The 17,716-nt window shown below is 42.0% G+C and overlaps 1 protein-coding gene across 3 annotated transcripts in view; it reads right to left on the reverse strand.

The window, feature by feature from the left end:
• Window positions 1-17,716, reverse strand: part of LOC109866952 (FERM domain-containing protein 4A) — a 192,940-nt gene that overhangs the window by 159,428 nt on the left and 15,796 nt on the right. The window contains exon 1 of one of the 3 annotated variants that reach the window (XM_031801196.1): window positions 3,131-3,530. The exons of 1 other annotated variant lie outside the window; for it this stretch is intronic. In XM_031801196.1, the coding sequence (XP_031657056.1) occupies window positions 3,131-3,163 (33 nt within the window). In that variant the 5' untranslated portion in view covers window positions 3,164-3,530. Of the gene's footprint in view, window positions 1-3,130; window positions 3,531-17,716 lie in introns of those variants that run through there. One more of the 3 variants, XM_031801198.1, reaches the window with a different exon arrangement.

A 17,716-nucleotide genomic window follows, 5' to 3' on the forward strand; every position in this document is an offset into this window, starting at 1 on the left:
GCACTAAACAGAGAGTACACAGTGGCAGAATACCTGACCACTGTGACTGACCCAAACTTAAGGAAAGCTTTGACTATGTACAGACTCAGTGAGCATAGCCTTGCTATTGAGAAAGGCCACCATAGGCAGACCTGGCTCTCAAGAGAAGACAGGCTATATGCACACTGCCCACAAAATGAGGTGGAAACTGAGCTGCACTTCCTAACCTTCTGTCAAATGTATGACCATATTAGGGACACATATTTCTCCCAGATTACACAGATCCACAAAGATTTCGAAAACAAACCCGATTTTGATAAACTCCCATATCTACTTGGTGAAATACCACAGTGTGCATCACAGCAGAAATATTTTTTGTCACAAGAAAAGGGAAACCAGTGAAGAACAAACACCATTGTAAATACAACCCATATTTATGTTTATTTATTTTCCCTTTTGTACTTTAACCATTTGCACATCATTACAACACTGTATACAGACATAATATGACATTTGTAATGTCTTTATTGTTTTACACTGTGAGTGTAATGTTTATTGTTCATTTTTATTGTTTGTCTCACTTTTGTATGTTATCTACCTCACTTGCTTTGGCAATGTTAACATATGTTTCCCATGCAAATAAAGCCCCTTGAATTGAATTGAATTGAGAGAAAGAAACAGTGAGAGAGAGAGAGAGAGAGAGAGTGTGAGAGAGAGAGAGTGAGTGTGAGAGACAGAGAAACAGTGAGAGAGAGAGAGAGAGTGAGTAACAAAAAATAGAAATGGTAAAATGATTTATCTCTGTGTTTTACCTCTGTGTTTTCAAAATGTTTCATCAATTTGCAAGCGGCTGAATCTCACCGGACAAATCATCTGAACAATGGAAACAGTGCCCCTCTGTCTCATTAAGTGTAGCTCATGTATCTGATGCTGTCTGGACCAAAATAGTATGACATGTTGCTGCCATAGCATTTGATTGATTGATGCCAGCAAGCATTTGGACTCCCTTGATACATTTTAAAATCAAATAATTATCCAATCAGCATTGAGCTGAGCTCAACTGTGGGTTGTCCTGGTGCAGCAAAACACCCCCCCGAGGGAGGCCAGTTTGGATTTGGCTTCACACAAATCAAATATTGACTTTCTCAGCAAAACATCATTTTCAAAAAAACATGTCTGCTTCTACTCTGCTTGTGTTGATGTCCTACAGTTGCTAGCTTGTTAATCAGCCCCTTCCTAAGCCATGGATGGAGACAGGGATTTGGACTTGTTTTTGACTTAATTCTCTGTACAGCCAATGATTGTGACAGTGATTCTGATCTAACCATAAATGAATATGTTGTGTCACTGGCCTGAGATGATTGAAGTTCAATATGTATCTTAGTAGTCTCATGTTAACTAGCTAGCTAACTTAGCTGGTTCATTGTTACCCAGCCAGGAAGTCAGGCTAGCAAGCATTTTATCTAGGTAGCCTATGAAAACAAAAACGACAAGTATACTGTATGACAGAGCCATAGACCGCTTTGCCAACATGAAAGAGAGGAGGGTGGCATTGCTGTTCAACTATTCTACAAGTAGGATGAGTCCAAGAAATTGTTTTAGTTGCGCACGCACGCACGCATGCACGCAAACACACACACACACACACACACACACACACACACACACACACACACACACACACACACACACACACACACACACACACACACACACACACACACACACACACATACACACACACACACACACACACACACACATACACACACACACACAGGTTTGGAACTTACTGTGTTACATGCTCATTAAAATAATAGTTGTCCTCATCCGTGTGTCACACCAACCTACCATCCTACCATCCTACCAACCTACCATCCTACCATCCTACCAACCTACCAACCTACCATCCTACCATCTAACTTACCAACCTAAAGTAGCTGAAACTAGCTTGACTTCGTTAGACAGTCAATCTACATCTAACGGTTTATAGCCAACAGCTTGGATTTACACCTTCACCACTCAGTGTGGCTGGGGAAAGCTGATAACAGATTGGAGAGTAGAAGGGTGGTGGTGGGGGGGGGGGGGGGCACAGGGAAGAGAAGGGGTGAGGGGAGTGAGAGAAGGGGGATCCTGTCTAAATGACCAGCTCTGAAAACTACACAATCCCTCAGCCCACTGTAGAACTGTGTGTGTGTGTGTGTGTGTGTGTGTGTGTGTGTGTGTGTGTGTGTGTGTGTGTGTGTGTGTGTGTGTGTGTGTGTGTGTGTGTGTGTGTGTGTGTGAGAGAGAGAGAGAGATGACTACTCACTGCATATCTTACTGCACAGAGGACATTAATCATCAATACACTGACAAACATAGACCAACACTCCTCCTCTCCGTTCCTCTCTGATGATAATATGAAAATGTGATTTTATCTGGACACAGTAGCAGCATCAGCACATTGGTCATAACCATATGTATTACAGCATTTTAGGTTACAGCAGCACTGCCCTTCCCAATCTCTAGTTTATACTATGATGTGTACTCACACACACACACACACACACACACACACACACACATTCTATCTTAATCTCTCCCTTTGTATGGAACAAATGGAACTGTAGAGAGATAGGCACTGCTGTGAACGGGCACTGATTCATGCTTTCAAAGGTTCCCCTTGTTTAGCCAAACACACACACACACTCTCTCACACATACACACTCTCACACATACACACACACACACACACACACACACAAACACGCACGCACGCACGGACGCACACACACACACACACACACACACACACACACACACACACACACACACACACACACACACACACACACACACACACACACACACACACACACACACACACACACACATACATGTAAACCTGATTTCTCACAGCAGTACTTCTATCTCCAACATTCTGCCCATCGCCCCTAGCAACATGCTAATCTTTAATTTTGCCTCTGGCATCTATGATCACCACAGTGAGAGTAGCATAAGAATTGTCATGGCAACCGAACCCTGTAAACTCATATTTCAGGTTCATCATCACCATAGTAACATAAGCTTGGAAAACTAGCACACACACATGCACAAGGGCACACAAGCACACCCACACCCACATACACACCCACATACACACACCTACCCTGGTCCTCATAGGAGAGAGGAGTCCTTCCATGTCAGATCCTGGTAGTGATCCGGTCAGTCAGTATATTGTGTTCCAGATAAATAGATCCTGTTAGGAACGTTGTTAGGAATGCTGTCTCATCATCATTCCCAGTATCTCCAACACAACGCTCCCAATCCACCCTGAGACCAGAGGAGACTGAAGGAGAATGTGTGTGTGAGTCCTCTCTCGTTGGCACGTGCACACATACACATACAGAGGGGCGCATAGAAGGAAAGGACAAACTCGCTGTGTGTCACTCTCCACAGTAGCTTCAGTGTGCAGTGATGTTGGAAGATATCTCTCCCTCGCTCTCTTTCTATCTCGCTCTCCCTCTGACCCGCCTCTATCTCTCTCTCACTCTGCCTCCAGCTACATTTGTTCCCTTCACCGTGACAAACGAGCGTTGGTCTTTTTCACACAGCACAGCTCTCCAAGCAGTGCTCTCTCTCTGTCTTTCTTTCAACTCACATGGTTGCACCCTCCTCTCTCTTGTTCTCTTGCCCTTTTCCCTCCTAATTTCTATCTCCCTATTGCTACCCCTCCCTTGTTCTCTCCGGCTCTAACCCTTGGCTGGGGTCATAATGTGTGTGTGTGTGTGTGTAAGGGTCATGGGGTGTCTTCTCCAGAGCTTGATTGTTCCCCCAGACAATAGAAGCTCTAAAATCCCGAGCAACCTGATCCCCCTCCATTCTCTTCCAATACTGGGGATGATTCACACACACACACACACACACACACACACACACACACACACACACACACACACACACACACACACACACACACACACACACACACACACACACACACACACACACACACACACACACACACACACACACACCACACACAAAACACACCACACACCACACACACCACACACAAAACACACACACACACACACACACACACACACACACACACACACACACACACACACACACACACACACACACACACACACACACACACACACACACACACCTTGGGATGCTCAATATGAAATTCATGCTTACATTATAAGGGTATTCCATTCAGTTGATCCCATAATACAATGTAAAATCCCTGCAAAATCAGACATTCTGCCAGAATTCCCACAGATCAAAATTCTACCTAGCTACTGAATAAATAAACAAATCTTTCAAGAAAATAATCATATATACAGTTTATACAGTCAGTGAAAACTAACTAAACCCCCTGGAAAGTGGACACATTTGGACACATGGATATTTGAGCTAAATTCCAACCACATTCATTGATAAAGCTAAGCCAATTTAACAAATCACACAAAACATTTTTTACTTTGAAAATGTAATTTCCTAATGCGGAAAAGTGAGAACACCTCTACCTTTACATCACATAAAATGGCAAAAATTAGAATCAGGTGCACCAAAACAGGTGCAAATGATTAGACAATCATTATAGAGTAACTTGGGAGGGTCCAGTCTTCCATAAAGATTAGAAACATGGTCTGGTTCAGTCTTAACCATATGGGTGTGTGGTAACACATCATGCCAAGATCAAAAGACCTACCCGAGGCCCTCAGAAGAAAGATTATTGAAGCACATGAGTCTGGGAGGTGTTACAAATCAATTTCCAACCGATTTGAAGTACATAATTCCATTGTTCGACGGATCATCTACAAATGGAGAAAATTCCAGACCACTGGCAATCTACCTAGGACAGGTCATCCCACCAAATTCAGCCCAAGAGCTGACTGAAAGATGCTCATAGAAGTCTCTAAGAACCCCAGGGTAACATCAAGGGATCTACAGGTCTCTCTTGCCACAATCAATGTTGAAGTGCATGAGTCAATTGTCAGAAAGAGACTGCACAAACTTGGCCTACAATGGGAGGTCAGGAAGGAAGAAGCATCTGCTCTCAAAAAATAATATCAAGACATGACTGACGTATACCTGGGTAAAGACCAGTGTACATTTTAGGGGTATTGGAACAATGTGCTCTGGACAGATGTGTCAAAGGTGGAGTTGTTTGGCGAAAACAAAACACTGCCTTTGAACAGAAGAACATCATCACCAACTGTGAAGCACGGAGGCGGTGGCATTATGGTTTGGTGCTGCTTTGAAGCCCCACGGCTTGGCCAACTTGCCATCATTGAGTCAACCATGAATTCCATTTTGCACCAGAGAATTCTTGACGAGAATGTAAGGCCATCTGTCAAAAAGCTGAAGCTGAACCGAACAAGGATCTTGCAACAGGACAATGATCCAAAACACACAAGCAAAGCTACAACAGAATGGTGCAAAAAGAAGAAATGGAGGGTTATGGAAATAGCCGAGTCAAAGCCCAGGTCTCAATTGGGTTGAAATGCTGTTGGGGGACTTGAAGCAGAGACAGCCCTGGAACATGACACAGCTGAAGCAGTACAGTAAGAATCCTCCCAGTAGATGTAAAATACTGGTAAACAGGTACAAGAAACGTCAGCAGGAAGTTATTTCAGCCAAAGGGGTCAATTGAAGCTAGGGGTCTGCTTATTTGTTCCACACTATTGAATTGCATTTCTGAAGCTTTTTTTCAGAATACATTTTTTGCAAAGCATAATGTTTCAGTGTCATTTGTTAAATTAGGTTACCTTTATCTGTCAATAGTGTTGAAGGGAAGATTATATATCCATCTGTCCAAATATGCACTTACTTTTTTACATGACTGTATATATATTTTATTATTATTATTATTCAGTAGCTAGGTAGCATATCGATCTGTGGGAATTGTAGGTATTATGGGATCGACTGAATAATGTACACTATATATGCAAAAGTATGTGGAAACCCCTTCAAATGAGTGGATTTGGCTCTTTCAGGCACAACCCATTGCTGACAGGTGTAAAAATGTTGTACATAGCCATGCAATCTCCATAGATAAACATTGGCAGTAGAATGGCCTTACTGAAAAGCTCAGTAATCCTAAGATCACCATGCGCAATGCCAAGCATTGGCTGGAGTGGTGTAAATCTCGCTGCCGTTGGACTTTGGAACAGTGGAAACACGTTCCCTGGAGTGATGAATCACTCTTCATCATCTGGCAGTCCGACAGACAAATCTGGGTTTGGCGGATGCCAGGAGAACACTACCTGCCCCAATGCGTAGTGCCAACTGTAAAGTTTGGTGGAGGAGGAATAACGGTCTGGGGCTGTTTTTCATGGTTTGGGCTACGCCCATTCATTCCATTGAAGGGAAATCTTAACGCTACAGCATACAATGACATTCTAGACGATTCTGTGCTTCTAACTTTGTAGCAACTGTTTGAGGAAGGCCCTTTCCTGTTTCAGCATAATAATGCCTCCGTGCACAAAGCGAGTTCCATACTGAAATATGTTTTTTTTTTCGAGAATGGTGTGGAAGATATTGACTGGCCTGCACAGAGCCCTGACCTAAACCCCATCGAACACCTTTGGGATTAATTGCAAGTCTAGTGGAAAGAGTGGAGGCTATTATAGCAGCAAAGGGGGGGGGGGGGGGGGGACAAACTCCATATGAATGATTTTGGAATGAGATGGTCAACAAGCAGGTGTCCACATACTTTTGGTCATGCAGTGTATGTAAATATATATATATATATACAGTACCAGTCAAAAATGTGGACACACCTACTCATTCAAGGACTTTTCTTTCTTTTTGCAAATTTTTACATTGTACAATAATAGTGAAGACAAAACTATGAAATAACACATATGGAATCATGTAGTAACCAAAGCAGTGTTAAATAAATCAAAATATATTTTATATTTGACATTCTTCAAAGTAGCCAGCCTTTGCCTTGATGACAGCTTTGCACACTCTTGGCATGCTTGTCCGTGTCTGTAGAGGGGACCTACAAGGTGAAGCCTCGCCTCTGCGCTCCTAGCGTCATCTCAGCGTTACCATGGCAACAGCATCATTCAACGATGAGAGAGCGAGAGAACGACTGAGACCATGAAGAGAAAATCTCTGAATCTGGGAAATCTCTGAATCATAGTATTGAACAACATCCTGTCATTCCTATCTTATTTAAAGATTCAAAGACAGGATCAGTCCTAATGTGCCAATTTGAAATCTGCTAATCTTAATAGCGTGCTTGCTGTATAACCACACTGTTGCTGGTTCAATACCTGCTCTGGCTCAAACGCAACAGTGATGAGAGGCAGTCCCGTAGTACTGGAGAGTATAAGGAGATTAATTAGCAGGATGTCTTTAGCCTGGATTCTCTCTGACCTAGTTACACTCACAGCACTAGGAATTCAATTAAACCGTCTGGAATCACACACACACACACACACACACACAGACACACACACACACACACACACACACACACACACACACACACACACACACACACACACACACACACACACACACACACACACACACACACACACACATACACACACACACACACACACACCCACAAGCGCATACACACACCCACCCACACCAATGGAATTACCACAGCGGGTCATTAGTATCACTGTGCCATTTAATTCAAGGTTAAATTATATCCTTGCTATAGCAGTCTAGATAAAAATGTATAACATGTTGTGATCTGAAATTACCCTCAAAGTAATGACCTACACCCTGGCATTCATGGCTTTATGGATTTAACATTATGTTAGTTGGAGTTATACTTATGCTGGAAATGTGGACCTTTGGTCACTATAGAAGAGGCATATGATATTAGTACTAATGTAGAGCTGTAAACGAGGTAGAGTTAAGGTGGATTTTTATTCATGTTAGATTTACATGAGTGTGATGAAGCCATCATAATACAGTAATGTGTGTGTGTGTGGGTGTGTGGGGGTGTGTGTGTGTGTGTTTGTGTGTGTGGGTGTGTGGGGGTTGTGTGTGTGTGTGTGGGGGTGTGTGTGGGTGTGTGGGGGTGTGTGTGTGTGTGTTTGTGTGTGTGGGTGTGTGTGTGTGTGTTTGTGTGTGTGGGTGTGTGTGTGTGTGTGTGTGGGGGTTGTGTGTGTGTGTGTGGGTGTGTGTGTGTGTGTTTGTGTTTGTGTGTGTGTGTGTGGGGGGGGGGGGGGTGTGTGGGGGTTGTGTGTGTGTGTGTGGGTGTGTGTGTGTGTGTTTGTGTTTGTGTGTGTGTGTGGGGGGGGGGTGTGTGTGTGTGTGTGTGGGGGGGTTGTGTGTGTGTGCACGTGAGAGTGTCTGAATTGCTATCCCTACAATTACCACTGGTGGCTGTGGGACCAGTAATTGATTCGTGCCGACAACCAGGCAATTTACTGCAACACTGATACACTATCGATTTACCACTGTGACTGGACGACACAGACATCACTGCCCAATAACGCACAGAGATGGTCAATACCTAGAAAGCCTCTCTAACACAACTGGAATACTCATCTCAACTTCACCAATACCAATTACATAAGTATATCTTAAGTATAACTCCAATATAAAACCCATGTGAAACCAAGTCTAAATCTATCCAACATATCTCTAAACCTCATATTTTAAGCATTTACCGTAACAGTAAATAACCCAACAACTCAGTTCAACAGCGGTCGAGGACTCATCTTGTCTCTCCAGTCCTCCAGAGGTAAATTAGGGTTAAATACAGAACTCTGGAAAGGAATCCAATAGGGAAGAATAATGGAGACGAGATAATCGACTGATTGTGTTCCCTCTCTTCCTACTTTCCAACTCTCTCCTTCTCTCGCCGCAAATCCCCCTCTTTCTCTCACTTTCCCTCGCTTGCTCACTCTCTTCTCTTCCTCTCTGTATCTCCTCTATCTCATTGTTTCTTATTTATCTCCCCATGGCTCAGTCTCCTGCTCTGTAAATCTCCATCTTTACAATCAAATTGTTCTCTCATTCAGTCTACATTTCCACCTGAATCCCTTCCCAATGTTTTAATTGGGCACTGCTATCATCTGTGGACCATCTCTGATATCACTGGGGTGACTTCTAGGGGTTACGTGTCATACGTCTTGATGTAGTACACCATTTGCGCATTTGCACGTGCATGCGTGACTCCCACAGAAAGGAATTTAGCTGCTCACTTACAAACTATGGTAACTGGTCTACAAACGTACACACGGAGATTTCTAGAATATGTAAATAACTTTATAATGAAGCGAATTAACATATAATTCATTATGCAGACCCATTTAGATCTGGATTAATGTTAATACAAGGTTTTTAAGGGGAAAAACTCATTTGACCACATTATTCCACCATATGGTTATTATATGGTCCACAACACAATCACCCATAAAGACAAGCCAATTCACACAACTATGTGATAGCCACACACACACACACACACACACACACACACACACACACACACACACACACACACACACACACACCTGCTCAGGACCTCAGACTGGGGCAAAGGTTCACCGACAGCCCTAAGCACACAAGCAAGATAACGCACTTGTCGCTTTGGGACAAGTCTCTGAATGTCCTTGAGTGGCCCAGCCAGAGCCCGGACTTGAACCCGATTGAACATCTCTGGAGAGACCTGAAAATAGCTGTGCAGCAACGCTCTCCATCCAACCTGACAGAGCTTGAGAGGATCTGCAGAGAAGAATTGGAGAAACTCCCCAAATACAGGTGTGTCAAGCTTGTAGCGTCATACCCAAGAAGACTCGTGCTGTAATCGCTGCCAAAGGTGCTTCAACAAAGTACTGAGTAAAGGGTATGAATACTTGTGTAAATGTGATATTTCAGTTTTAAATTTGTTTATAAATTAGCAAAAATTGGTAGAATTGCAGGAAATTCCCTGTAAAACAGATTTTTTTTAAATCTCTGCCCAATGAGCAAATTGAGTAGTAATCTCTTATTTTTTCGCATTTAGTCACCGATATCGCCTTAACCTTTAAATCAGTTATTTCTTCATTTCTTTAAGTCACTTTTTCTGTCACATTCCTGAAACACAAGAAACAAACACTCAGCATCCAAGTACATATGGAAATTAAAAAGGTTTATGACTCATTTTTGGAAGGGTTACTGTCAAAATGATGGACATCAATGACAGAAGCATGGGCACCCGAAGCTCGTGGGCCGCTCCACCTTGTGGGGGCTGCGGGGGTGTCCGGTACGCCAGTGATGCTTGTGTTTACTGAGAAAACGTTCGAGAACAAAGGTGAAATGTTCCTTCCAGTCAATGCAATCGCATTATCACGTTATTTCTATTCATGAGATTGTTAGAGTATACTGTATATGAAATCGAATGTTAGTCATCACATGGTCTTAAATCAACAGGTGTAGACTGATATGCTTACTTTCAGGCCCTTACCAACAATGCAGAGATATAGAAAAAAGAGAAATAGAAAAGTCAAACACGTAATAATAAAGGTGATAATAAATACACAGTGAGTAACGATAAATGACCTTCATACAACAGTGTTGTTGAGTACTTTGGCTGGAAGGCTATTCTAGAATGGGCATTAAGTAAGGGATTATCAACCAGGGACTATGCATTCTATGAAAGATAATCAACAACATGGAAGTTGTGTTCCACAACACGCTAGCGGAACGAACCTTCTACACACATAAAGCCCCAAGTTGATGACCTATTTTATACTCTGGCTATAATTTAACACATTTGCCGCTAGACATGTGTTCATTTATTTGTAGAAATGCGACGCAACACGGAGTTGGCCATATACCACAAACCACAAACCCCCGAGGTCCCTTATCACTATTATAAACTCGTTACCAATGTAATTAGAGCAGTAAAATAACATGTATGGTCATACCCGTGTTATACGGTCTGATATACCACGGCTGTCAGCCAATCAGCATTCAAGGCTCGAAACACCCAGTTTTTAAGTGTAGAGAATCATTGCACCATCTAAACTGCTGTGAAATCGTCACGCCCTGACCTTTGTTGGCCTGGTATGGTTCCCAATCAGAGGCAGCTGTCTATTGTTGTCTCTGATTGGGGATCATATTTAAGTACGCTGCGCCTTGGTCCATTCATTCAGACGATCGTGACAGAAATATATTTTTAATAACCAAAAATATTGTATTTTCAGCTTGTTTGAAGCTGGTGTACAAAACTGAAAGTAAAAGATGCAAAAATGAAACTTAAGCCTGGGTTAGTATAGAAATAGCGCACATAGAACAGATTTACCACTTCTTAGATTTGCTTTCAATGAGAATGACACATCTATAACTCTAATTTCTTTGTGAATGTGGTCGAGTTGCCCAAAAGGTTACATATTGCTGCTTTAATAACAATTCAAAATTGAGGAGTAGAAGCTATTTATATCAAAAGTTTTTATATTTTTGAATGTTTTATTAAAATCACTTCCTGAATTGATTGCCTTCAATTCTAATTGACCCCAGCCCTGCAACCCCCAATGTAACGCATCTGTGTGTAGCTGGTGAGATGAGTCAGGCGCAGGACAGCAGGTATGAGTAATGAAAGCAATTTTACTCAAATATATCACAATACACGTCGTAGAAATACCACAAATACGGACCGCAATACAATAAACAATTCCTCACAAACAAACATGGGGGAACAGAGGGTTAAATAATGAACAAGTAATTGGGGGATTGAAACCAGGCGTGTAAGACAAAGACAACACAAATGGAAAATGAATAGTGGATCGGAAGGCCACCGAACGCCGATTGGCTAGAAGGCTGCCGAACGCCGCCCGAACAAGGAGAGGGACCGACTTCGGAGGAAGTCGTGACAGTCATCATACCAGTCATCATTCCATAAAACATCCTCTATACACCCTTCACCTTAAACATGCCTGTATACACCCTATACCCTACCTGTATACCCCCTCTACAGCCTTTCTGTCTCCTGTTCTCTCCTCCTTTCCCCTGGAAACCAATGGCTTAAACTTTACCAAGTGCCCTGCACTGATCTACAATGGCTTTATGTCTGTAATAAAACACCAGACTGTGTGTGCATGTGTTTATACGAGCAAAATTGTGTAAAATCCACAGCACAGACAGACATAGTGAACGTGTAATTTTCTGGGTTTCAATTAAAGACTGCAATTACACTCTACAGAAGACATGCTAATGGCGTACGCCTGTTAGCTGCTGCTAAACAAGCTGCAGAAAGAATTAATAGCAGCAATTATCAATTAGAAGACATCACAGAAGGGAAATAAATGTTTAAGTGATTCTCCTTTCTAAACGATGTCTCCAGCTTGTGATTGATATTTTCTAACAGACGTGATCAATGTGAGACTTGTTAAGACTTGACATTCATGCATTAGGCTATTATTAATGGACCTTCTGAGTCGTTTCAGTGAGCTGGACATTTTGGCTCTGTTCACCAAAAAGAACTCCCAAATGACTCTTTGTTCAGTAGTGCTTAACAATTGACAATTGATGAAAAACCATGAGAAAAAGCAACATGTAATGTAAAGCCTAAATGGTTGCCTACCATTATGTCTGATAGTGAAATATGAGTTCAAATAAATGTTTACCTGAAATTAGATTGCGTGTAAACAAACATTACATGTTTTATTGTCAAATCGAGCGAGGATCAGAATACGGCTCTTTCCTCACTACCTACTGTTCCTGCAGTGAGGAATTATCTTCAGATAATGTTTTTATGACTTACCTACAGATAATCGTTTCTGGAGCTAAAAAGCTGTAGTTGCAGTACACAAATTTGGGAGCCAAATGAATGACCCTTTCACAGATACGATTTGGTTCCCAACGTTCGCATTAAAATGGAATGCATGGACTTTTCAATGTGTAAACCAACCAAACCAGGTTTCTTTTTTATACAAAAACATCAAATAAAATAAATTGCTTGTGCGCATGTTCAGATACTTGTGTGAGTGTGAGCATGTATGAGTGGAAAGAGAGAGTGCTCGTAGAGTTAGTAATTCTTATTACAATTTCCTTTGGCAAATGTAACCACACTTTCCACATGGCTTGTGACATTTAAATGAATTGAATGATAGAGAGATAACGTCACATTCAATGTTCATCGGTTGGATCATTGTTCATGGCAGTGGTCTGAAGGGAGCGACCCAGTAAGTCAATATGTGACTTTGTCACACTTTTACAGCTAACTCAATCTCCCACCACACAGAACAGCTGCTTGCTCATATAGCTTCTCTGTTAACGCGGGTGGTTGACTGGCAGGCGAAAAACGTTATCTCCAAAGTTGTCACGCCCTGGTCTTAGTATTTTGTGTTTATATATTTATTTGGTCAGGCCAGGGTGTGACATGGGGTTATTTTGTGTTGTGTTGTGGTATTGGGGGTTTTAGTAGGTATTGGGATTGTGGCTGAGTAGGGGTGTCTAGCATAGTCTATGGCTGCCTGAGGTTCTCAATCAGAGTCAGGTGATTCTCGTTGTCTCTGATTGGGAACCATATTTAGGTAGCCTGGGTTTCACTGTGTGTTTGTGGGTGATTGTTCCTGTCTCAGTGTGTTTGTATTCACCAGATAGGACTGGTTTAGGTTTTCGCACGTTTGTTGTTTTGTTAGTTTATTCGTGTACAGTTTCTTTATTAAAGTACAATGAATAACAACCACGCTGTATAGGTTTTCACATTTCCGTTTGTTGTTTTTGTATTGTTCGTGTTTTCGTTTTCATTAAACATGTATCGACCTAACCACGCTGCATTTTGGTCCGACTCTCCTTCGACGGAAGAAAGCCGTAACAAAAGTGAACCATAAAATTAGGTTTCTGGCAAGAACCTCCAAATATCTGGATAAGAATGCAATGGGGTCATTGGCAGGGGCTCTTGTTCAGTGCCACTTTGACTATGCGTGCTCTTCCTGGTACAATAGTGCCCCCAAGTTAATAAAAAATAAATTGCAGACATCAGAACAAATTATTCAGCATTATTCTTAAACTTCCAGCACTTACGCATCTTGACCATTCCCTCTTTGAAAGCCTTATATGGCTCAAAGTGGAAGAGAGTGTCTCTCAGATTAAATTGTGTCTTGTACATAAGATTATCCACTGTTCTGTGTCCTCTTGCTCAGTTGTGCACTGGGGCCTCCCACTCCGCTTTCTATTCTGTTTAGAGCCCATTTGCGTTGTTCTGTGAAGGCTGTGAAGAGTGTAGTACACAGCATTGTACAATGGGCCTCTTGACGCCTATGTAGATATTCCATAAAAATTTCGTTTCTAGCTACAATAGTCATTTACAACATTAACAATGTCTACACTGTATTTCTGATCAATTTTATGTTATTTTAATGGACAATAAATGTGCTTTTCTTTCAAAAACAAGGACATTTCTAAGTGACCCCAAACTTTTGATTGGTAGTGTATATTTCTTTATTGTCTAACGAATTCAATCAATCAGTCAATCAATCTGTCAGTTCTATTGAGGGAGAACTTCAAATCCTGGGGTGGAATTAAATCACTATGCGTTGCTCTAAGGGTACAAAGTATGGCTGGGAATTGCCAGGGACCTCACCATACGATATTATTCTGATACTTAGGTACCGATACGATGTATTGCGATTCTATGTGTATCACAACTTATCACAATGCTTTATGTATTGCGATTTGATACTGCGATTGTACTGCGATTCGACGTTCCAAACATATTGCTCGCTACATGTTTGCTTCAGAGGGACTAATAATAAAGTTTTGATCCGTCATAGAAGTAAAAGTGCTGAAAACATGTTGGCTTACCATTTAAAAAGAAGACAGAGGACAACCTACAGGAGGAGAAATACAAAAGTTGTGGCACAGGTACAGCCAACTAGCACTAGCTTATGTCAACTATCTATCAAAAACAAAAATGGGAATCGATACATTAAATCAATATAATATCGTCAGAAATAAGGTACTGTATAGATGTTTCCCCCCATTTCAAAGCACTAACCATTTCTATCTAACACCATTAGTTGATATTCCCATGACCAGACCAGCGGTCACTATTGAAAGCTGGGAAGTCCGTTAGTTAGCATTACACCACCATATCGACTGCCGAGAAAGGTTCAATATCATATTGCTTACAAGCTCTAGATCCCAGCAGTCCAAAGCCAATACCTTGTAGCAGGGCTATTTCTGGTAGCACCACAATCACAGTCATTATGAGCAATAACCTGGTTCCTCCCTCCACGCATCCCAGAGGAAGAATGTGTTGGCAGAGTCAAAGGACTAGCGTGCAAAGTGAATATTTGTATTTATTTATTAAATCAACAACAATACAATTCGAAGACAATGTGAATGGCCGCCCATCAGTGGGTGCTCTCGCCCCCACCCTCCCCGAGACGCCGGCAGGGCGAAGCCCCCGCCACCAAAGGGTTTTTCCAAGAGTAGGAATATTGACAGACCTGAGCAGAATGTAGCTGAGGAATTACAGCAGTAAGCCAGACTCTACTGGTTAATTACTGACTAAATCAAATAACAACATTAATCATCAGACATGATACAAACACTGTGGTCATGTTGGAGAGGGGAGATGAACTAGGTTAAATTGATAGATCTATAAATGAGTAGGAATTAAACACAAACACACAATCTCTCACTGGTCCTTTTGGTTTGCATGCTTGTCTATGCAGCACACATGCCTTGGTGAACCATGCACATGTGATGAGTACCTTGCTGCCTGATATTTGAAGACTTCAACTACCAGAGCTACAGTATGTGTCAGGAGTTAACCAACTCCCAGGCCATGTTTGAGAGAGCAGGGCAATTGTGCCATAGGGACTGGCTTTGACATTTAATCTAAAGTTCATTAACCAGCAATCCCTTACACACACACACACTCACACATACTTGCACACACACACACACGCACGCACACACACACACACACACACACACACACACACACACACACACACACACACACACACACACACACACACACACACACACACACACACACACACACACACACACACACACACACTGAAGTATCCTAAACTACCCTGTGGTGTTGGAGGTACATGAAGGAAAAGCCCTTCAACCTTCTCAACCAAACTACCGTTCAGAGAGAAAACTGTCTTTCTCTATACTGCAGAAAGAGAGAGAGAGGAAGAGAGAAAGAGAGAGGAGAGAGACAGAGCGAGGATAGAGTGAGAGGGAGAGAGAAAGAGAGAGAGAGAGAGAGAGAGAGAGAGAGAGGGGGAGAACCAGTGTGATCTTCTATGAAGTCCCTCTGGCTCGGTCTCCTAGCAACAGTTGTCAGGGGCAACCCCCGGCCTCTGCAGGCGACACACCGTGCTTTGCATCTGCTGTGTGTGTGTCTGTGTGTCTGTGTGTGTGTATGTTCTTGGTTTTACTATCCTTGTGGGGACACAAAGTCCTCACAAAGATAGTAAAATAAGGAAAATTCTGTGGGGACATTTCACCACAAGGAAAACAGCTGTTTTAGGCTTAGAGGTTAGGGTTAGGGGTTTGGGATTAAGGTTAGGGTTAAGGTTAGGTTAAGTGCTAGGGTTAGAGGTAAGGGCAAATAGGATTATGAATGTGAATGAATTGGTTGGTTCCCACAAGGATAGTAAAACAAACGTGTGTGTGTGAACCCAGTAATCACGTAGCCGAGTGTCTATATGGCTCAAACCATTCAGTGTTCGTATTTCAAACTATAGGTTCGTAATTATCATCATCTGTCAGTACGGCATATGACAGTCATGATGCCACATGCAGGGCATTGGCATACTGATTTGCAGTGCTTAATGTTACCTATGTTAGCATGACCCATTTCTGCCCTGATGCTCTCTCACACACACACACACACACACACACACACACACACACACACACACACACACACACACACACACACACACACACACACACACACACACACACACACACACTATTGTATAATCCAATAGCCTCTCACAGTCATGAACAGACACTGCCCCCTACTGCTAAGCAGCATGTAAAACAGCTTAAATATTGTGAAGATGTTTGGAAGAAGCCATCTGAGATGTCCAAACATTCATATTGTGGTCATATTGTGGTCAGTCTATGTCATGCAAAGAGCAGGTGTCTTTAATGTTTTGTATGATCAGTGTATGTTGTAAGGTACAACATCAGACCTAGAGAAAACATTTCTGGTTAGTTTTATAGTTGGCCATCTAGTTTATTCACCATCTATCTACAAAGAACATGGTTCAATTGAATGAGAATTTTGAATGTATTTAATAAATATGATTATGAGTAACTGTCACACCCTGACCATAGTTTGCTTTGTATGTTTCTATGTTTTGGTTGGTCAGGGTGTGATCTGAGTGGGCATTCTATGTTGGATGTCTTGTTTTTCTATTTCTATGTCTGGCCTGATATGGTTCTCAATCAGAGGCAGGTGTTAGTCATTGTCTCTGATTGGGAACCATATTTAGGTAGCCTGGGTTTCACTGTGTGTTTGTGGGTGATTGTTCCTGTCTCTGTGTTTTGCACCAGATAGGACTGGTTTAGGTTTTCGCACGTTTGTTGTTTTGTTAGTTTATTCGTGTACAGTTTCTTTATTAAAGTACAATGAATAACAACCACGCTGCATTTTGGTCCGCCTCTACTTCACCTAAAGAAAACCGTTACAGTAACTGTGTTACTGCTGTTATTACCGTGGTAACAGTCCCTCAGCTCTGATTGGAATGTAAATGTAGAGAATCTAATCAGTCTTCCATAATTATAATAAATG

Source organism: Oncorhynchus kisutch, linkage group LG22 (genome assembly GCF_002021735.2).
Source record: "Oncorhynchus kisutch isolate 150728-3 linkage group LG22, Okis_V2, whole genome shotgun sequence".
Classification (NCBI taxonomy): domain Eukaryota; kingdom Metazoa; phylum Chordata; class Actinopteri; order Salmoniformes; family Salmonidae; genus Oncorhynchus; species Oncorhynchus kisutch.